This window comes from Meles meles, chromosome 5 (genome assembly GCF_922984935.1).
Source record: "Meles meles chromosome 5, mMelMel3.1 paternal haplotype, whole genome shotgun sequence".
Lineage (NCBI taxonomy): Eukaryota > Metazoa > Chordata > Mammalia > Carnivora > Mustelidae > Meles > Meles meles.
In genome coordinates this window covers 21781979-21803910 of record NC_060070.1, presented here as the reverse complement: position 1 = coordinate 21803910, position 21932 = coordinate 21781979, and the positions used below count along the sequence as shown (strand labels likewise).

Sequence of the window (21932 nt, the reverse complement as noted above, 5' to 3'; positions counted from 1 at the left end):
GCGGCACCGGTGCCACGTCCGGTCTCCCAGGCAACCACATAAACTTCCGGTTTGCGAGCGGCCGCGGTTGGCGAGAGGCCACATTTCCGCCACGTGACCCCTTCCGGCGCTTCGCGGGTTGAAGGGCTGGCGTCACCGGCCTGCAACACCCGGCGTGTCCGAAGTTCGACTTCCCCGCCCCGACGAGGGGCAGGTCCTGGGGAAGTGGCTGCGGAGGGGCCGGCCGGGCCTGGAGGGGTGGGGCCGGGGCTTGGCTCCCGGTTCCCGAGGCTCCGCTGAGGAGCCGGGCGGCCGGAAGACCGCTTCTCCTCAGCCGCCGAACTGGAGTTGGAGGTGGAACTCCGTGGGGCCGGGGCCCCGGCTGCGGGGCAGCGGCTCCTCGCGGCCCAGGCCGCGGCGGAGAATGAGGCGGAGGCGGTGGCGGTGGCGCGTTGCAGGCGGGGCCGCCAGGCTGGGAGCATCCTGCGCTGGTTCATCACGGTGATCCTGTGTGCTGCCTTCCTGGGGCTGGTGAGAGCCGGGGCTGGAATCCTCCCAGGCCGGGGCCTGAGCAGGCGTCCTGCAGAGAACGCCGGCTTCTGAGTTCGAGTCTCACCTGGGCCACTTGCAAACTGCGTGACCTTGGGCGCGTTCACCTGCCCCCCCCCAGCCTTAGTTTCCTAATCTGAAAAATGGGCACACTTATAATGTTCTAATGTCGGAGGGTTATTGTTAAGTGCGAAATTGATTTTCCTAGTATATTTCTTCCAGCAAGCCTCCCTACTTCTGCGTGGGGTGGGGAGTAGATGCAAGGGGGTGTTGCCAGGTCTATAGGCCCTGTCCCCGTAAGCCCACGCAGACCCCAAATTAGTACACAAAGCTGCTTTTCTGGTATTTCCTCTTCCTTGCCTGACCAAGTTCAACCAACCCCTTATTTTTGCAGAAGGGGGAAATAGACCCAGAGAGGGAAAATGACTTCCGGACCACACAGCTGGTTTTAAGTGGTGGAGGCAGGAATAATATGTTTCTTATTCTGCCCACAATCCTATGTAAAACAAACCTTTACATCTTTCAGTGTTAGATTTGGGCAAACTACAAGACTAGAAGAGCCTTTTGACAAACCCCTTGGCTGCCCCACGAGTCCCTAATTTCTGGAGATCCTCTCACCACTTGTAGAGACTTGCGATCTTGGGGGTTTGATAGGATGATTCAGCCCCTCTGAGGAGAGTCACTTCTCAGTCCTCTGAGAAAGTCACTTAGCGTCTTTCGCTTGAGTGACAACGGATTCCTTGAGTATTTTGATTTGAAAAAAAGATAAATCATTGCAGATGCTTCTTGAGCCCTCACCTGTGACAGGTCCTGTTTTAAGTGCTTTGCAAGCAGCAAGGAATTGGATTGGAGATGGAGCTCAGCCTTCCCTCCATGTACCACTGCTCGCTCTGCCCTTAGTCTAGGATTGCTCTGGCTTGGGCAGGATGCAAATCTGTATTTTGAGCAGAGCAGTCCAATTAGAATGAATTATTCTTGAAGCATAGACCCATTAGAAATATCCAACAAATATTTTCTTTTAAAGATTTTATTTATTTGACAGAGAGAGATCACAAGTAGATAGAGAGGCAGGCAGAGAGAGAGAGAGAGGGAAGCAGGCTCTGCTCAGCAGAGAGCCCGATGCAGGACTCGATCCCAGGATCCCGAGATCATGACCTGAGCCGAAGGCAGCGGCTTAACCCACTGAGCCACCCAGGCGCCCTCCAACAAATATTTTTAAGTATTCTTAAAAATTAAACAAGTATTCTCTGATGGCTTGGGGTTTTCCTTGAAGAGAAATACAGATTTAGAAACGTTTGAATTATCTATTTCCTGTGTATTTTGGTGTGTCAGAAGAAGGATACCACGTGCATCCAGAAATATTGCTGTTTTGACAGCATCAGAAAACAGGAATGCTGTTTTGATAATTTAAATTTTTATGCTGATTTGATAATTTAAAATTTTAACATCCAAATTCCTGTCTTATTTGTGAATATAGTATATTTCAAACTGCACAAAACTGTTTCAAAAATGATTTTAATGTTACATTTCACTGTTAATACAAGAGTCTTTTGTGGTATTGTTCAAAAAAGAAACAAATTGCAGCAGAGCGCCAAAAAAAATTAAAGAATTTTTTTAACTTGGGAGTCATAAAACTAGAAAACCAGTAGGATTTGACACACCAAATACAGTATCCTATAGTTCTAGGAGTCCTAGGACTGTCATCATGAATTTTTCCTGACTGTGAGATTTAAAGTAATCCCCTACATTTCATTGAAATCCCTTCCTCCCTTTTTATTTTTTAATTGAATTTAATTTTTAAGAGGTGGGGGAGGGGCAGAGAGAGAAAAGGACAGAAAGAATCTCAAGCAGGCTCCAAGCCCAGCGTGGAGCTCAATCTCACAACCCTGAGGTCACAGCGGAGCTGAAATCAGAAAGAGTTGGCTTCTTAACCGACAGCCACCCAGGCGCCCCCCCCCTTTTTAATAGTGAAAAAAGCTACCACACAGATAAACACTACCTTTTTTTTTTTTAAAGATTATTTATTTTTTTATTTGATAGAGATCACAAGTAGGCAGAGAGGCAGGAAGACAGAGAGGAAGGGAAGCAGGCTTCCCTGCTGAGCAAAGAACCTGATGCGGGGCTCGATCCAGGGACCCTGAGATCATGACTTGAGCCGAAGGCAGAGTTTTTAACCCACTGAGCCACCCAGGCACCCCAGATAAACACTATCTTAATGATTATAAATAAAAGATTTTGTCTTTTTAAATTTCAGGGAATGAGTGTTGCGATACTGGGACCGACATTTCAAGATTTGGCAACAAATGTGAACCGCAATATAAGCAGTCTTTCTCTGATTTTCGTGGGCCGTGCCTTTGGATTTTTGAGTGGCTCAGTGATTGGTGGAGTTCTTCTTGACATTTTGAATCATTTTCTACTTTTGGGTAAGTAAAGACCAATTTTAGCTTTTTATGACTACTTTCAAGGAATTTACAGTTTGTTTTTAAATGTGAAACATACTATAGTTGACAACTCAAATGGGTAGTGTTCTGGTCTCCTCAGTGGAAATCGGGTTTCCTTGGTGCCTGTTTTCATCTCAGCAGTTACTGGGAGTCTGTGTGGGGCTGCTCTGGAAATTTAGATTAGCCCTAGAATGTGTTACTATCTTTAGCCTTCCTGACCATCACTGTAATTTAGGCACCACCTCCCCGCCCCCCATCACGTACTAGTTAGCCAAAGAACTCTGCTTGTCAGGGTTTAGGGCACATCTCCTGGGGCCAATGAACATAGGCTAGAATGAATTCCTTGAACCTGCCCATTCTAGGCCCTGAACTGAGAATGAAGGTGGGAAGTACTGAGGGCCAAAGGACGTCGGCTAGATTTTTGCAGCTGCCCCATGTTCATGATTCCTGCAGACTTCTCTACCTCGCCCTTCAAGTAGACGGCAAAGCTTTTAACTTCCTCTTTTTTGAAGAGATAGACACGTTTAAAGAAAATCTGGATTAATGTGATAAAACTGCTTTGGAAGTAAGAAGACTTAATTTACTGTTGTGGACGAATAAATGAATAATTGCTCAGATTTCCAAAGTGGGTTGAGAATGTATCGCTCTCTTGTAGTTCCCTCCCTGTTCCCAAGCTAAATTACTTAATACATTTCTACTACAAACTAGCACAGCTGCATTTTATTTTTCTCTTTCTTTTTTTACCTCATACCTAAAAGTCTCCTTTTATTTATTTATTTATTGATGTATTTATTTTGATTAAAAGTCTTTTTTTTTTTTTTTAAGATTTTATTTCTTTGACAGAGATCACAAGTAAGCAGAGAGGCAGGCAGAGAGAGAGGGAGGAGGCAGGCTCCCCGCTGAGCAGAGCCCGATGCGGGGCTCGATCCCAGGACCCTGGGATCATGACCTGAGCTGAAGGCAGAGGCTTTAACCCACTGAGCCACCAACGTGCCCCAAAAGTCTCTTTTTAAAATAGGAAATATCTAAATATACTTGACTTGTCAGTTTTGCTTTAAAACTTTGCCCTGTAGTATATGGTTTGATTATCAGCAGTGCTAGAAATGTACTTGTGTTAGATTAACTTATATTTTATAGTCCATAAAGATTATGAAAGCTTGTAAAGGAAATAACCGTTTATAGACGCTGAACCTCTCATCTACGTACTATTAGCCAATTGTAATTTGACCTACCTTGCATTTATAGGAGTTTTTATGATGTCGACTTGATTCATGACTCTGTGTGTGAATTATTATTTCTTATAGCTGACTTTTACCTTTCTTCTCAGGGGTGTCAATGTTGACTACCACAGTTGGTCTTTATCTTGTTCCGTTTTGTAAGACAGCAGTATTACTGATTGTCATGATGTCCGTCTTTGGTGTCTCAGCTGGCATTCTGGATACAGGTCAGTGAGCCCTGCAGGGTCATCTTGGGATAGGGACTTCCTACTAGAAAAAGTAGAGCAGATGACATCAAATTGTCATTTGCATTGTAAAATGACACCGACCTACTGAATTGCTCATGGGGTCACCCAGTCAGAACCACCCTCTGGCAACTACTCTGCCTGCCAAGTAGGGTGCCTGGTTTTGAGTAAATTTAAAGAATTCTGTTCAGTGAGGGATTATTGGCTTGCAGTATCCAAACAGGAAAGGGTCCCCCAGGTGGGTAATTATGGCACAGGTGAGTGGGTTTTCATTTTGGGATAGAACTTGATCAGTGTATTATGGGAGGGATTGATGGGTTAATAGGCTTCCAACTTTGGAACCATATTTGGCTGAAGAATCAGAGAAGCAGCTGTCCAATTTAAAAAGCACTCTGCCTTTTGAACTAAGAGAAACCTGTGCTGTGTGTTATTTTCCTTCTCTTTCTCTCTTTTATTTCCCCTCACAAAAAGCCCCTGCCTTCCTACAGGAGATCCTCTCCATGTGTCTTTTTATCTTTTAAAACCTACTAAACAATATACTTGGTATTTGTCCACCCCTAAGACCAGCTCTCTTCTTCCCCTGCTGTATTGTCACCTGATAGAGTGGGGATATTTTATACTTTAGGTGTGGTTTGGTTGTGAAATTATGGGGTAAGTTGTATGTTTATCTGCAAATATGGTACAGAGAAAGAAAACACACTTGATGCTTCTTGCCTTTCGCCTTTGTTTCCTGTAATGGACCCAGCAGAATCCTACAGTGTTCAGGTTTCTGAACGTGTGTTTTGCGTCTGCTATATACATAAATAATTTTCCTCAACAGGTTATTTGGTAATTTGGCCATTATCTGATTATAACATATGTATTTAGAATGTTTGCAAATAAATAAATATCCATCTCTTTCCCACCTTCCTCCCCCCCCCGCCCCCCCCCCGCCAGCCTCGTATGAGAACTGTCTTGTAAAACGCCTTGGGCCAATGTGCCTGGCTCTAGGAGGTAGTGGTTTACTAGCTTGTAGAATCACATTTGTATGTGATTTTTTCCCAAATCTCAGAGTTCTCCTGTGCTGGTAGGTTAGAGTCCTTTAATCATAAAATCAACTGAGTTGCCGCACTGGATAACCGAGAATACCTTAATCCTTGTGCCATGTAAAACAGACTCCTCTTCCTTAGAGTAATGAACTGTTTTTTGCTAAGTTACTATGATTAAATAATTTTCCTCATCTTTCCTTGGTAGGTGGTAACGTCCTAATCTTGGCTATTTGGGGGGACAGAGGAGCCCCCCATATGCAGGCCTTACACTTCAGTTTTGCCTTGGGTGCCTTTTTGGCTCCCTTGCTGGCTAAGTTGGCCCTGGGCGCGACGGTGTCTGCTGAGAACCGCACAGAGGCTGACTCTAACCATTTTGCCCTCAACCAGTCATCCGAAGCTGACTCAGAATCTGTCCTCGGAGTACCTGACAATATGAATCTGCTGTGGGCGTACGCTGTTATCGGTACTTACGTCTTTGTAGTTGCTATCTTTTTTTTGGCTCTGTTTTTAAAGAAAAGCTCAAGGCAGGAAAAAGCAAAAGCATCTGCTCAGAGGTCTCGAAGAGCTAAATACCACAATGCCCTTCTCTGTCTCCTTTTCCTGTTCTTCTTTTTTTATGTCGGAGCTGAGGTCACATACGGCTCTTACGTTTTCTCATTTGCGACCACCCATGCTGGCATGAAAGAAAGTGAAGCGGCTGGATTGAACTCCATCTTTTGGGGGACCTTCGCAGCCTGCAGGGGCCTTGCAATCTTTTTTGCTACGTGTTTACAACCCGGAACCATGATTGTGTTAAGCAACATCGGCAGCCTGACGTCGTCCTTACTGCTGGTGCTTTTCGACAAGAGCCCAGTTTGCCTCTGGATAGCAACTTCAGTGTACGGGGCCTCGATGGCAACCACGTTTCCCAGTGGCGTTTCTTGGATTGAGCAGTACACCACCATCCACGGGAAATCTGCAGCATTTTTTGTAGTCGGTGCTGCCCTGGGAGAAATGGCTATTCCTGCAATAATTGGAATTCTTCAAGGACAGTACCCTGATTTGCCCGTAATTTTGTACACCTGTTTGGGGGCATCGATAGCCACCACTGTTTTGTTTCCCGTGCTCTATAAATTAGCCACCTCACCTCTCCATCAACAGCGAAAAGGGCACAGAAAAAGTGAGGACCAGAAAGCTTTGCTGTCTAGTTCTGAGCTAAATGACTATGAGGAAGACAATGAAGAAGAGGAGGCAGAAAAATGGAATGAAATGGATTTTGAAGTGATTGAAATGAATGATACAATGAGGAATTCTGTAATAGAGACATCTAGAAGTATTTCGACGGAGCCCTTAGCTGAAGTCTCCAGTCAGTCCCACCCCAGCGCAGTGGTGTTGCCGTCCCCTGTGAATCACCTTGCAAGAAACCAGGCAAAAAGGGACTAACGCCTGGAGAAGATGGATTATTCCGACCTCCTTGAATAATCTCCAGTTCTAAAGAAGCCAGGCAGAGCAGAGCATTAACAGATTATCAGCATGCTTTGGGGAATCGAAATTTCTAGGTCAGAGTATAGCAAATGCTACAAAGTTTTGAAAGGTTCTGTAATTCCAGAATTTTCCATAAAGAACAAATGGTCTCATATGGCAGGATCTTATTGTGAGGCTAGTGTTTGGCATGTGCCTGATTAGGTAATGTTCTACGGTCTCTACCCCTCAGAGCACACAAAGAAGGTGTTTGTAGTTGAGAAGTTGGGTGCTGTTCTAATAGAACGAAACCATCTAGTAGTTGAATCGATTAGCAGAGCAAGTGGTCAGTCATCAGTTTTCTACCAGGGAAGTAGAGGACTGTCGTTTCATAAAAGAGCAACTTTGAAAACGGACAGAGATCTGTTATTAATTGCTTTGCCCTCCGTGTAGTGTTGCACGGGAGAATGCTCATGCTTCGTTTGATTTCTGATTTCTATGAGGAGAACACAGACAGAACCTTAGAGACCTGGCTTCATGACTGCTGCTTACTAGTTTTCTGGCCCTATGCTCAGTCCCTTCACTTAAGTAGGCCTGGTTTATCTGTCTCCTGATGTGTAATTCTATTAGTGACAATGAGATGATTTTCAAACCAGGAATCCATCAGTTTCAAAGTTTGTGCAAGAAAAAAAAAAAAAATTCGTGCCAGGTGTCTGTTAGAACTTAACATAAATAAGTCCCATCCACTCTTCATTTCAAATGAGAAGTGAAACAGTGATAGTTTTGAGAATACTACTGGTTATGAATACATGTCAATTTAAGAGACTTCGTGTTTAATAATTACCCGTGAAACACATTTTTCAGTACTGTGTTCCATCAGCTCTAAGATGCATCTTTTTTCCACATTTGTAACAGCTCTGAAATCAGGATAGGTCTTAAAGCCCGTGGTCACTTAACAATTTTGTGACAAAATTTAATCGACAGTTATCCACATACATATACAAAATAATGTTGCATGTTACAATCGGCATCTTACAGTAATTCATTAAATTATGGAGATTTTACTATTTTTACAGATATTTTCAAAAAAGTTATTTTTATATGCTGATTTTCTTGACGTTCAGGTGGGATTTGGAGATGCAATGTTCCGTTAAAAGCTGTTTGAGAGTTACTGTGTTAGTAGTGGGGTCTACCTTAGTAACGAAGTCTGGGTCTGGGCCTTGCTCTTACAGGATTTGCTCCTCATTGAGTCTGGCTGGTAATCGCACTGTCGACTAGGCTGCTAGTGTCATTTACAAAGAGATGTATTTGGAATATTTGTATACACCCCCCACCCCAACCCTTCACACAGGGTTCTTCCTTCCTGAGCTTGAAGTACCTGGGAAATGAAAATAACGATTAGAAAGGGGCTTGGTGGCGTAGGAGTCGGGGATCGCAAAGGGTACTTCATAATGAAGGTGGCTAAGCTGGTGCGAACTCTCCTTTGATAAATGACTAGCACTGATGACAGCTTGTGTTTACTTGTCTTTACCATGTTTTATGGTGAATAATGTTTCATTTCTGCCTGCAGTGTGTTTGCTTTCTCTTGTTTATCTGATTTCTGCGAATTTGCCTTTGTTTTTTCTTGAGTGAAATACAGTATCGTTTTCAACCACTGCCCATTCACCTTCAATACCTTCCACAGTGTGGGTTTGTGTATAACCTCACAATTTTGGAGAGGGCTGGTGGAGAAATTAACAGTAAAAATCGGATTCTTCTTGCTTTTTTGTATTGTACTTTTCTCTTAGCTGCGACTTGGAGACCACCTGTATTCCATTTACTGCTTTTTCTCAGGTTGTTGGAATGTAGGCAGTAGGTGCTCTTTGGCAGCTGGGAAGCTTGCTAGAACAGGGGTTCTGTCTGTGGCATCTGCATTTGAGGGGTAGAAGATGCAGCTCGGAGAGAAGGGTGATGATAAGAACATGGCAGAAAATTTGGAAATCCACACTGGAAAATCCACTAGAGTTCCACAAACCAAAATGTGAATGACCATATGAGATTGTAGGCATTGTTAAAGTTTGATGTATTTCCATATTGGAAGGATAAGACTTCGTACAATTCCAAGAATTAGCATTCATTCTAATAATCAGTCCTTAGATAAGTGTCTGCTGATATACAAGAACCGATACTGAAGTTTTCTATTGCTGAATAACAGATTTAGCAGTTTACAACATTATTTTTTGTTTATTAGGCTCCATGCCCAGTGTGGAGCCGAATGTGAGTCTTAGAACCGTGAGATTGAGACCTGAGTTGAGATCAAGAGTTGGTTGCCTAACTGACCAAACAACAGACACTTTTTTGTCTCACAGTTTCTTGAGTCAGAAATTTGGGTACGATTTCACTGGGTCCTCTGCTCAGGGTCTCGTGGGGCTGCAGTCAAGCTGTTGGATAGAGCTGTGCTCCTTATTGGTGCTTAGGGTTCCGTTCTAGGGCCGTGTATGTGGTTGACAGTATTCAGTTCCTTGCTGTGGTAGGCTCAGGTCCCCATTTTTTTGCTGGCTGTGAGCTGCCACCAGTCCCAATTCCTAGAACCTCCTATAGTTCTTTGCCAGGCAGCCCTCTGGTAGCGCTTTCACAACATGGCAGCCCATTTCCTCAAAGCCAGCAGGAGAATCTCTCACCCGAGTCGGCTAAGCTGGAGTCTTCTTGAACCCGATGTAATCACAGGAGTGGCATCCCATCACCTTTGCCATATGCTCTTGGCTAGCAGCAAGTCACGGGTTCTACCCAAGCTCAAGGGAAGAGACTAGTACAGAGATGTAATTCATTAGGGGGGGTCACCTTAGAGTGTGTTTGCTACACTCTGATACTCGCAAAACCAAGGTTCAAGAGAACTAAAAAGTTTGGGCCGGGGACAAGAAGCCCTTAGCAGTCATTGAAAGTGATTATAGGTGCCAAACTGAGTGAGCTAGTGTGGGGGTGGAAGGCTCCCCAAAGGCCAGGCCAGTGGATCTGATGGAGGAGATTCTTTCTGTGGTGGGGCAGTGGATGGGCTAACTCGGAATGAAGCCTTTTTTCCTTCTTGACATTTTATGTTCTTTCCCACTGTGCTTTTAACTTGCTGAAATGCAGCTTCCTATGAGAGAGATAAGTAAATTTCAATTTAGTTATATTTTCATAGTAAAGTCCAAGAACACTTGGAGAGCATCTTTCATTTACTCTTATGTTTCATAGAAAAATCCTTTTAAAAAATCTGTTTTTGTCATAAAAGTAATGAAGGTATAAAAAAGTCAGCTGGAAGATTAGGGAAGTACATAAAAATATAAGGGACAAGTATAAGTAATTTATGCAAAGTTTTTATTTATCTATTTTTTTAAGTAAGCTCTAAACCCAATGTGGGGCTCGAACTCCTGACCCTCAAGATCAAAAATAGTATGCTCCATCAGCTGAGCCAGCCAGACGCCCCGGGATAGGTAATTTATAATTCTAAACACCTAGAAAAGTTCTTAACATTTCTCATCAACATAAATTCCTGGGTAAAGGAGTAAAAAAAAAAATTCCCTCCTATGGGATAAAGTTTCAGAAACAACTTGAATTTTGTGTCCAGAGTGCACTGCCACTGCAGCTGGTGGGCTGGTTATTAGTTTGGAGAACTGTAATTTATTTAAAAAAAAAAAAAAAAAGGCAGAGGGCACCTGGGTGGCTCAGTTGTCAAGTGTCTGCCTTGGGCTCAGGTCATGATCCCAGCGTCCTGGGATCGATCCCCGCATCAGGCTCCCTGCTCAGTGGGGAGTCTGCTACCCCCCCCAACTCCCCCTGCTTGTGTTCCCTCTCTCGCTGTGTCAAATAAATAAAATCTTTAAAAAAAAACCCAAAACCTAATTGATCAGTGGAGTAACCCTCCTGAAAACTATGTGAGACCGGGGTTACGTGTGAAATGATTTCATTTCAGGTAGAATCATTGAATTATCAGGATAGCTTTCTCATAACCAGAACTTTGGGTTTACCATAGCACTGTATCGCTCCTGCCACTTTAAAGTTATTACTAAAATAGAGCTTAAAGTTTTTAATGGAAGTAGATAACATTCTTCTGGCATACCTTGTATCTCTGTCTGTGAAGAGCCACTTGTTTTCATAGTGCTGTGAATGTGTGTGTTTGGATACGTGAATTCACGGATATTATGTGTATTTCATATTTTCCTATACTGGGGGGGGGGGGTGCAGTGGGGGTAGAGGTGGTAGAGAAGGGATACCAAAAAGCTTATGGTATGGTTCCAAGCTTGTTAGAAATGGTCCTTTTTTTAATTGAAATTTTTATCGCAACTGTTATAGATTTACATGCAGTTGTACATAGTGTTTTTGTTTTTTCTAAATCTCTGAGCGAGAGCTACTTGCTCAATCTGGAGGGTAGAGAACTAGGCCAGTGCTTCTCATACATTAATGTGTGTTCGAATTCTTGTTAAAATATAGATTCTAATTCTGTCGTGCCTGGGATAGGGGCTGCAAGTCTACATTTCTAATAAGCTCTTACCTGATGGGGAGCTATTGGCCCATGGACTAGGCACATTTTAGGTAGCAAGATTCACTTTTTGAGAGGGTCAAATTCTTTGCTACTTTTGGGAATTCAGTTTGTTTTGTTTTAGCTCTTCTGAATCACCCTAGATCTGAGGAGTCTGCGGTTCCCATGCGCCCCCTCCTCTCTCTTACACCCAAACCCTAGGACACTATTCGGAGTTTTCTTCAGTCCTTTCCACTTACTGCATTGGCTGTTGAATATTTATTTATTATGTCTGTCGAATGTCTCCTACTTGGCAGTCTCTGTGAGAGGTGTTATGTTGCACTGGTGAAAAGATCAGAAGTTTCCTTCATGGAACCTACCCATTAAAGCAGGACTGTCCAGTAGAATTTCCCACAATGATGGGAACATTTTATACCTGCACTGCCCAGTAGCCACTGGTCACATGCGGTGAACTGAGCGCTTGAAATATGGCTAATACACAGAAAATGAACTTTTAATTTAAATATTTACACTAGCTAGTGACTGCCATATTGGATAGCACAGGTCTACCGGGAGAAACCAGGAATCAAACAAATAATCACCCAACATCTTCCCAGAAAGGCTCTGTTCTGTTAGACTAGAAATTTTCATGTATCTGGGGTCAGAAAGGTTGGGCTAGATAGCTTCTCAAATGGCATGATATAAATTATCATGGCACTTTAAGGAAAGGGCTGGTTTTACTGGGTCTTGATGGTAGAACGTTGTGCTTAGTCATCTGGAAGAGAAGGTCTGTCTTTCCTAGTGTGTCAAGGAAGCAAACCAAGGCTGGTCACATTGTTTATCAGGAGGAGTTAAGCTCTTTGCCTTTATGCACTTTGGCCGGTTGGCATCTGAGCAAGGTTGCACTTGGATTTTTATTCAGCTATAAATAGTTTCATATTTAATGAGTTAAAATTTTATAATATTAAATTTTTGCAAAGAGAATTTTCCTATATTTTCCAACATTATTTGGTGGTTGTCTTAATTATGTGTTCTCATGGTCTGTACTTCTGCCTTGTTCATTTCTTTCAATCCTTGCAGAAAAGATCCCCTAGGTTCTTGCACTATGGCTGTTAATTCTTATGTATTATCTTCCTTTTGGCTTATATTTTTAACTGTAGAAACCTTTCGTGTCTGGTCTCTGGCTTTATAGCAACTTGCCTTTGATCTGTTCGGTTATGTCAGTTAACAGATGGCCTGGACAAGTGTTAAAGTTGTTTGATGACATGAGTGACTTCAGGCTGTGGGCTTATTTATTTATTTACGTATTTGACAGAGAGAGTGAGAGAGCACAAGCAGGGGGTATAGTGGGGAAAGAGAGGGAGAAGCAGACTCCCTGTTGGGCAGGGAGCCCAACGCGGGGCTTGATCCTAGGACCCTGGGATCATGACCTGAGCTGAAGGCAGAGGCCTATCCATCTGAGCCACCCAAGTGCCCCGGGCTTTTTAGCTACTGAACAACTTGTGAGGTTACAACGTGATTTTAAAAGTTATTTTTAGGGATTCCCCTGGGTGGCTCAGTCCATTAAGCGTCTGCCTTCCACTCAGGTCATGATCTTGGGATCCTGGGATTGAGTCCTGCATCCAGCTCCTTACTCAGCGGGGAGCCTACTTCTCCCTTTGCCTCTGTCCCTGCTGGTGTCCTCCTTCCCTCTCTCTCTCTGACAAATAAATAAAATCTTAAAAAATAAAACAATTATTTTTAAGTGTGATAAAATAGACATAACATGAAATTTACCATCTCAACCATTTTAAGTGTATAAATTCAGCAGCATCGAACACATTCCCATTTTGTGCGACCATCACAGCCTTCATCCACAAAACTAAAACTGTCACCCGTTAAACACTGTGACTCCCCATTCCACCCTCCTACCAGCCCTGACAATGATCAGTCTCCTTTCTGTCTCTACAAATTGCACTACTCTAAGTACTTCCTATAAATGGTATTACACAGTGTTTGTCCTACACCTGGCTTATTTCACTTCGCACGTTGTAGCGTGTGTCACAGTTTCCTTTGTAAGGCTGAGTAATAGTCTTTGGAATGCCTGCTTTTTTTATCCCTTTACCTGCTATGGATACTTGGGTGGCTTCCACCTTTTGGCAGTTGTGACTAACGCTGCTATGAAAATTGATGTCCACGTATCTGTTTGCATTTCAGCTTTCATTGGTTTTGAAACCAAGAGTGATTGCTGGATCATATGTTCTGTTTCTAATTTTTGGGGGGTGCTTTCATTATTGGACTTAGATAATATTGTCTTAATCAGTTTTCCCAAAAGAAACCAGGTATAGGAAGAGGCCAGAGGAGCCCATGCTTTTGTTAGTATTGGTTCAAACCCTAGGCAGACTTTTAGCCCATTTTAATCAACTTAGTATCACCCATACACTGAGTAGATGAAAAGTTTATCAGACATCTACCTCAAAGTTTGCTTACAGTTTTTATTCAGTCATGGAGCAAGTGTCGGAGAATTTACTTTGTTTGAAATCCTCCTTGAAATGAAACCAAACCTGTGCCAGTTGGAGGTTGCCCTTCTAGACAGGTTTTCAATCAGTTTTGATCTGGGGGTGCTTAACGAGGTGGGGATGGCCTCGGAGATTGATTACATCTGTACTTAAGACCACTCACATCTTACATGGCTTTGTACAATGTAAAAGCTTGTTTGAATAAAATATTGATATAAATAAATATTGATGTTGGTTTAAGATCAAATTGGTGTTTCGTTTCATGGGTGCTAAAAATGGATCTGGCATCTCTCCAGAAGTTAGTCAAGAATATTTCTAGATTTTAGATTGTGGGTGTTCTAATATGTATGTGGTAGTTGTATTGGGTTCCTAAAGTGTGAATAGTGTATTAGTGTCACTGCACGTGGGTATTTTAGAAATGACATCTAACATCTTTGATAGATGTCTAACATTTCTGCCCCTTTGGTTTCTCTTACGTTTATGATCCAATTTCTAAATTTACGAGTCCGCTGAAGAAGCTTTGGCTAGCTGGATATCTTAGTATTTTACTTGAATAATAATTCCCTAAGTAAGATGATTACAGTTATGTCTTTGTTTCAGAACAGAAAAGAAGTTTTCAAAATTGCATGTTAAGGAGAAACTGGGGTGTTTCTCCTTGCTTTGCTTCTCTACAGAACCTGCAGCTGAAGGCTTGCTGTTAGGGACCACAGCCCTTTTTGTCTTGTTTGAAACAATTGTCAGGAGAATCTGGTTAAATGCTTCTAGCTGGGAGCATGGCCCACGTGTGCAGCAACCTCTCCACCCCCTTCGCACTTTACTGGAGTCTCAGGGAAAGATATTTTTAAAGTGGGAGGAAACTAAATGGCACCCTATCTCCTGTCTTATCTGAGCAGTTAGTAATGACACCGTAGGTGTCCTTATTTGACTGCAGCCATCTCTGCTTAGAGCCGTGCACCTTGCCCTGGGCAGGGATCTTCTTGTAACTTTGCATCATGCCAGGGACTCGTGCTGGGCTTTTTCTGGCTCCTCCTAAACACAGAACCCTAGAAGCATTGGCACTGAGCCAGATGTGATTTCAAGTATTGCTGACTGTGATATCCAGGGGTCCCCCCATGCTTTCCCTGAGGAAGCAGGGGCTGGGTGTCTGGTTACACTCCTGCTTCAACTTCCGTGGAGTTGGCTGGGCCTGCGAGCAGGCAGAATGACGTCTGCTCCTCAGTGTTCCCTGGGCAGGAAGGCGGAGGGGAAGGCACTCTGGTTTACAAGGACGCAGACATGAGGATTGGCTGGGGCTCCTGATACCACCCACTGGAAAAGAGAATGGTTTCGGGAACAGAATTTTTCTTTTTGCTCACTCTAGCAAACATTTCATTCTCTCTTTTGGCAAACTTGAATGGACCCTATAGAACCCATGATAAACCTCATGTGTGGTGTGATGGGTAAGTGCGGGACCTGGAGTCTATCAGCGCGAATTGGAGTTTTGACTCTGGTACATAATCTCTTGGCCTCTATTTTCTTTCATGGGGTGGGCAGTGAGACATCAATGAAATAATGTTTATAAAGCACCTAGCATATTGCATCATACATCATACATACAGTTACAGGCTGAGTCGTGTTGCTCCCCTTTCCCCCATCCCTATGTTGAAGTCCTAGCCTCTACTAGCCCAGCCTGAATATTTGGAGAGAGGATCTTTAAAGAAGCAGTTAAGCTAAAATGAGCTCATTAAGGTGGGTCCGAATCCAACCCGACTGGTATCCTTATAAGAGGAGGAAATCTGGACACGGACCAGCACAGAAGGAAGGTCAAGTGAAGACACAGGGAGAAGACGGCCGTCTCCAAGCCACGGGCAGAGGCCGCAGAGGAAACCAGCCCTCCAATGCCTTGCTCTCAGAGTTCTAGCTTCCAGAATCCTGGGGAAGTTTTCTGTTGTTTAAGCCACCCAGTCTGTGGTACTTCGTTTTGGCAGTCCTAGCGAAGGACAAAATAAAGTGGCCACACGTGGGAAATTTTATTCATGAAATACTATTTACTAACTGAGTAAAAGAGTAAAAGAGACCATTAACAAAAGGGAAATAATAAGAGTTTTTAATAACTGTGGTTGGGAAGGGACACCCTGACTAAGCTAATACGGTTATGGGTCATAAGAACATTTAGTTGTCCCGACACATCGGTAAGAAGACCTGTGGCCAAGGGGCGCCCGGCTGGCTCCGTTAGTTAAGTGGCCAACCCTTTTTTTTGGTTTTTAATTAACATATAATGTATTGTTTCAGGGGGTACAGGTCTGTGATTCATCAGTCTTACACAATTCACAGCACTCACCATAGCACATCCCCTCCCCAATGTCCATTACCTCCCACCCCTCCACTCCTCCAGCAACCCTCACTTTGTTTCCCGGGATTAAGAGTTTCTTATGGGGGCGCCTGGCTGGCTCAGTGGGTTAAGCCTCTGCCTTCGGATCAGGTCATAATCCCAGGGTCCTGGGATCGAGCCCCGCATCGGGCTCTCTGCTCGGCAGGGAGCCTGCTTCCACCTCTCTCTCTGCCTGCCTCTCTGCCTACTTGTGATCTCTGCCTGTCAAATAAATAATAAATAAAAACTTTTTTTATTTATTTATTTATTCAACAGAGAAAGAGAGAGATCACAAGTAGGCAGAGAAGCAGGCAGAGAGAGAGAGAGAGAGGGAAGCAGGCTCCCTGCTGTGCAGAGAGCCCGATGTGGGGCTCGATCCCAGGACCCTGAGATCACGACCTGAGCCGAAGGCATTGGCTTTAATCCATTGAGCCACCCAGGCGCCCCAATAAATAAAAACTTTTAAAAAAAAGTCTCTTATGGTTTGTCTCCCTCCCAGTCCCATCTTGTTTCATTTTCCCCTCCCTTCCCCCCAAGACCCCCCACCCTGCCTCTCAAATTCCTCATATCAGAGAGATCATATAATTGTCTTTCTCTGATTGACTTATTTAAGCATCCAATTCTTGATTTCGGCTTTGGTCTTGATATCAGGATCCTGGGATCTCAGCCCTGCGTCAGATTCGTCAGGCTTCTTGCCCTGAAAGGCTTCTCGAGATCCTCTCTCTCTGCCCTTAGTGTGCAGACACACGTGCACACACACACACACTCTCTCTCTCTCTCATAAATAAATCTTAGTTCACACAGCTGGCCTGGGGAGCTCTCTGCTTGGGTACTGTGCAGAGGACGGACTTCTTGGACCCAACCAAATAGCTAAGATGAATGGAGCACACTAGCAACAGAAGACTGAGAAACAGCAAGAGCACGTAATTGTTTTTAATGGATATTATGTGTGTGCAGTAATACAACCAGATCATACAAAGGTAAATTAAAAAGTAGATCTTATTCACCCTTAACTCCAACCCCCATTAAAGCAACCATTCTTATTGTCATTTTCTGTGCATCTTCTGGAGATGTCTGTGGATCTACAAAGAAGGGTTTATATGTTTATGTACATATATAAAATAAATATAAATTAACATATTCTTTATTTTTATTGAGAAATAATTGATATGTAATATTGTATTAGTTTTAGGTGCACACCATAATGATTTGATATATGTATGCATTGTAAAATGATCACCACTATAGGTTTAAGTAATATCCATCACCACACAGTTAGAAAATTTTTTCATGTAGTGAGAACTTTTAAGATTTATGTTTTTTTTTAAGATTTACTGTCTTAGCAACTTTCAAATATACAATACAGTATAGTCAATGATACTAATACATCCCCATGACATTCTAACTAGACGTGTGTATGTTTTAATACCCCTTCACTCATTTTGCACACCCCCTACCCATCACCTCTGATAACCATCAATCTGTTGTCTGTATCTATGAGTTCAGGTTTGTTTCTTAAACTTTTTAAATTAAAAAATCTTTTTGAATTCCACATATAAGTGATTTATCATACAGTATAGGCCTTTCCCTGACTTATTTCACTTATCATAATGCCCTCAAATTCCAATGATGTATCACATGGCAGGATTTCCTTATTTTTATGGCTAACAGTCCTGTGTATGTGTGTGTGCATCACATTTTCTTTATCCATTTATTGTCAGTAGACATTTTCCATGTCTTGGCTGTTGTACATTTTCTAGTTCCTTGAAGTATAAATTTAGGTTGGTAGAGATCTTTGTTGCTTTGTAATGTAGGCCCGGGTCGGGCTCTCTGCTCAGCAAGGAGCCTGCTTCCCCCTCTCTCTCTACCTGCCTCTCTGCCTACTTGTGATCTCTGTCTGTCAAATAAATAAATAAAATCTTTTTAAAAAAATAAAGTAGTTATTGGTAGGTATGTACTTATTGCAGTTTTGTTAATTGTTCTCTATTTTCTAATTCCTTTGTTTCTTTCCTTGCTTTGTGATTTGATGGTTTTCTGCAGTGGTAGCCTTAGATTTCTTTCTTTAAAAAAAGTTTTTTTTAATTGTGTTCAATTAGCCAACATCATTAGTTTTTGATGTAGTGTTCAACGATTCATCAGTTCAGTATAACATCCCTATTAAAGTGCCCATCACTACACTCCTTTCTTTTTTTAAATGATTTTCTTTATTTGAGAGAGAGGAGGGGGAGGAGCAGAGGAAGAGGGAGAGGCAGAGAATCTCAGCAGACTCTCTGCTGGGCGAAGAGCCCTACATGGGGCCCAAGATCATGAGCTGAGCCGAAACCAAGAGTCATAAGCCTAACTGATGGAACCACCAGGCACCTCAGATTCCTTTATCTTTTGCATATCTAAAATACGTTTTGGCTTATGATTACCATGAAGCTTACATAAAACACCTTATATTTGTAACAGCCTATTTAAAATCACTAACTTAAGTTTGCATATTATTTTATTTTTTGACATTTTTATTTTAATTTCCCAGTGCTCATCACACAGTGCACTCCTTAATCCCCATCACCTTTTTCACCCGTCCTCCCACCCACCTCCCCTCTGCTAAGGAGCAATTTGTTCTCTATAGCGAAGAGTCTGTTTCTGGTTTGTCTTTTTCTCTCTCTCTCTTTTTCCATCCCTTTGTTCGTTTATTTTGTTTTTTAAGTTCCACCTATGAGTGAAATCATATGGTATTTGTCTTTCTCTGACTGACTTATTTCATTTAGCAGTATACTATAGCTCCATCCATGTTGTTGGAAATGGCAAGACTTCATTCTTTTTGATGACTGAGTAACATTCCACTGTGTATATATACCACTTCTTTTTTTTTAAGATTTATTTATTTTTTGATAGACAGAGATCACAAGTAGGCAGAGAGGCAGGCAGAGAGAGAGAGGAGGAAGCAGGCTCCCCACTGAGCGGAGAGCCTGATGCGAGGCTCGATCCCAAGACCCTGAGATCGTGACCTGAGCCGAAGGCAGAGGCTTTAACCCACTGAGCCACCCAGGCGCCCCACCACTTCTTTATCCATTCATCAGTTGATGGGCACTCGAGTTGCTTCGATATCTTGGCTATTATAAATAATGCCGCTATAAACATAGAAGTGCATGTATCCCTTTAAATTAGTGCTTTTATATTCTTTGGGTACATATCCAGTTGTGGACCTGCTCCGTCATGGGTAGTTGTATTTTTTACTTTTTGAGGAACCTCCATGTGGTGGTGTAGCCACAGTGGCTGCGGAAAACAGTGGCTGCACCAGTTTGCATTCCCACCAGCAGTGCGGGAGGGTTCCTTTTCCTCCATATGCTCTCCAGTAACTGTTGTTTCTTGTGTTGTTGATTTTAGCCATTCTGACAGCTACGAGGTGATATCTCATTATATATATATATAACGATATATATATATATATATTTTAAAGATTTTATTTATTTATTTATTTGACAGAGAGAGAGAGAGAGAGATTACAAGTAGGCAGAGAGGCAGAGCAGAGAGGGGAAGCAGGCTCCCCTCTGATCAGAGAGCCCCATGCTGGGCTTGATCCCAGGACCCTGAAATCATGACCTGAGCTGAGGCAGAGGCTTAACCCGCTGAGCCACCCAGGCGCCCCCCTCATATATATATATATATATATATATATATATATATATATATTTATTTATTTATTTATTTATTTATTTAAGGTGGGCAGCAAAGCAAAGTTTTTTGAGCGACAGTAAAGTTTATTGAGTGATGGTACAAAGCTCCCAAAGAGGGAGGGAATCTGAGAGTGTTGCCCCTCATTGTCATTTTGATTTGCATTCCCTGATGATAAATGATGTTGAGCATCTTTTTATGTGTCTGTTGGCCATCAGGATGTCTTCTTTGGAGAAATGTCTATTCATGTGTTCTGTCCATTTTTTAATTGCATTGTTTCTTTTTTGGTTGTTGAGTTGTATAAGTTCTTTATAAACTTGGATACTAACCTTTGATGGGATGTGTCATTTAGAAATATCTTCTTCCATTGTGTAGGTTGCCTCTTAGTTTTGTTGATTGTTTCCTTTGCTGTGCGGAAGGTTTTTCTTTTGATGTAGTTCCAATAGTTTATTTTTGCTTTTGTTCCTTTTGCCTCAGAGGATCAATCTAGAATAAAATTGCCATTGCTGATGTCAGAAAAAATATTGCCTGTGCTCTCTTTTAGGAATTTTATGGTTTCAGGTTTTACAATTAGGTCTTTAATGTATATGGTGTAAAAAAAGTGGCCCAGTTTCATTCTTTTGCATGTTGCTGTCCAGTTTCTCCATTGTTGAAGATACTGTCTTTTTTCCATTGGATATTCTTTCCTGCTTTGTCAAAAATTGACCATATGGTCGTGGATTTATTTCTGAGCTTTCTGTTCTTTTTCTTTTTTAAAGATTTTATTTTATTTTATTTATTTGACAGAGAGAAATCACAAGAGAGTCAGGCAGAGAGAGAGGAAGGGAAGCAGGCTCTCCGCTGAGCAGAGAGCCGGGATCGAGTCCCACATCGGGCTCTCTGCTCGTCAGGGAGCCTGCTTCCTCCTCTCTCTCTCTGCCTGCTTGTGATCTCTCTCTGTCAAATAAATAAATAAAATCTTTAAAAAAAAAAAAAAGAGAGCCGGATGCGGGACTCGATCCCAGGACCCTGAGATCATGACCTGAGCTGAAGGCAGCAGCTTAATCCACTGAGCCACCCAGGCGCCCCTGTTCTTTTTCTTTTTTAAAAGATTTTATTTTAGGGGCGCCTCGGTGGCTCAGTGGGTTAAAGCCTCTGCCTTTGGCTCAGGTCATGGTCCCAGGGTCCTGGGATGAGCCCTGCATGGGGCTCTCTGCTCAGCAGGAAGTCTGCTTCCTCCTCTTTCTCTGCCTGCCTCTCTGCCTACTTGTGATCTTTCTCTCTGTCAAATAAATGAATAAAGAATCTTTAAAAAAAAAAAAAAAAGATTTTATTTTATTTGCGAGAGAGAGACAGACCATAAGTGGGGGAGGGGGTAGCGGGGAACAGAGGGAGAAGCAGGCAGATGCTTAACCAACTGAGCCACCCAGGCACCCTGGGTTTTCTCTTCTGTTCCATTGATCTTTGTGTCTGTTGTTGTGCCAGTGCCATACTGTTTGGATTACTACAGCTTTGTAATATAACTTGAGGCTGGAATTGTGATACCTCCAGCTTTGCTTTTCATTATCTTTCTTTTTTTTTTTTTTAAGGTTTCAAGTTATTTAAACTCTAGTTAGTTAACATATAGTGTAATATTCAGTTCAGGGGTAGAATTTAGTCATTCATCACTTACATATAACACCCACTGATCGTTACAATCAGTGCCCTCTTTAACACCCAGTCCCCTGAATTTCTTTTTCAAGATAGCTTTGGTTATTCAGGGTCTTTTGTGGTTCCATAGGATTATTTCTTCTAGTTCTATGAAAAGTGTTGTTGGTATTTTGATAGGGATTTTATTAACTGCATTAATCTATAGTGTAGATTGCTTTGGGTAGTATAGACCTTTTAACAGTATTTTTCCAATCCATGATCATGGACTATCTTTCTATATCTTTATGTCACCTTCTGTTTTTTTCATAATTATTTTATAGTTTTCAGAGTACAGATCTTTCATGTCTTTGGTTAGGTTTATTCCTAGGTATCTTTTAATTTTTGGTCCAATTGTAAATGGGATTGTTTTCTTAATT

The 21932-nt window shown here is 42.4% G+C and overlaps 1 protein-coding gene across 2 annotated transcripts; it reads left to right on the top strand.

The window, feature by feature from the left end:
- Nucleotides 1-145: 145 nt before the first annotated feature.
- MFSD4B (major facilitator superfamily domain containing 4B) lies at nt 146-21016 on the top strand. 2 transcript variants are annotated; one of them, XR_006818273.1, is made up of 6 exons: nt 146-510; nt 2783-2951; nt 4297-4413; nt 5665-10139; nt 18265-18266; nt 20990-21016. XR_006818273.1 is itself a non-coding variant. In XM_046004446.1 (4 exons), exons 2-4 carry the CDS (start codon nt 2786-2788, stop codon nt 6879-6881), a joined length of 1500 nt encoding a protein of 499 aa, XP_045860402.1. In that variant the 5' UTR covers nt 146-510; nt 2783-2785; the 3' UTR covers nt 6882-13020. The 2 variants fall into 2 exon arrangements, 1 of the variants encoding a protein (XP_045860402.1); XM_046004446.1 differs by lacking the exons at nt 18265-18266; nt 20990-21016 and having other exon boundaries at nt 5665-13020.
- The last annotated feature ends 916 nt before the right edge of the window (nt 21017-21932 follow it).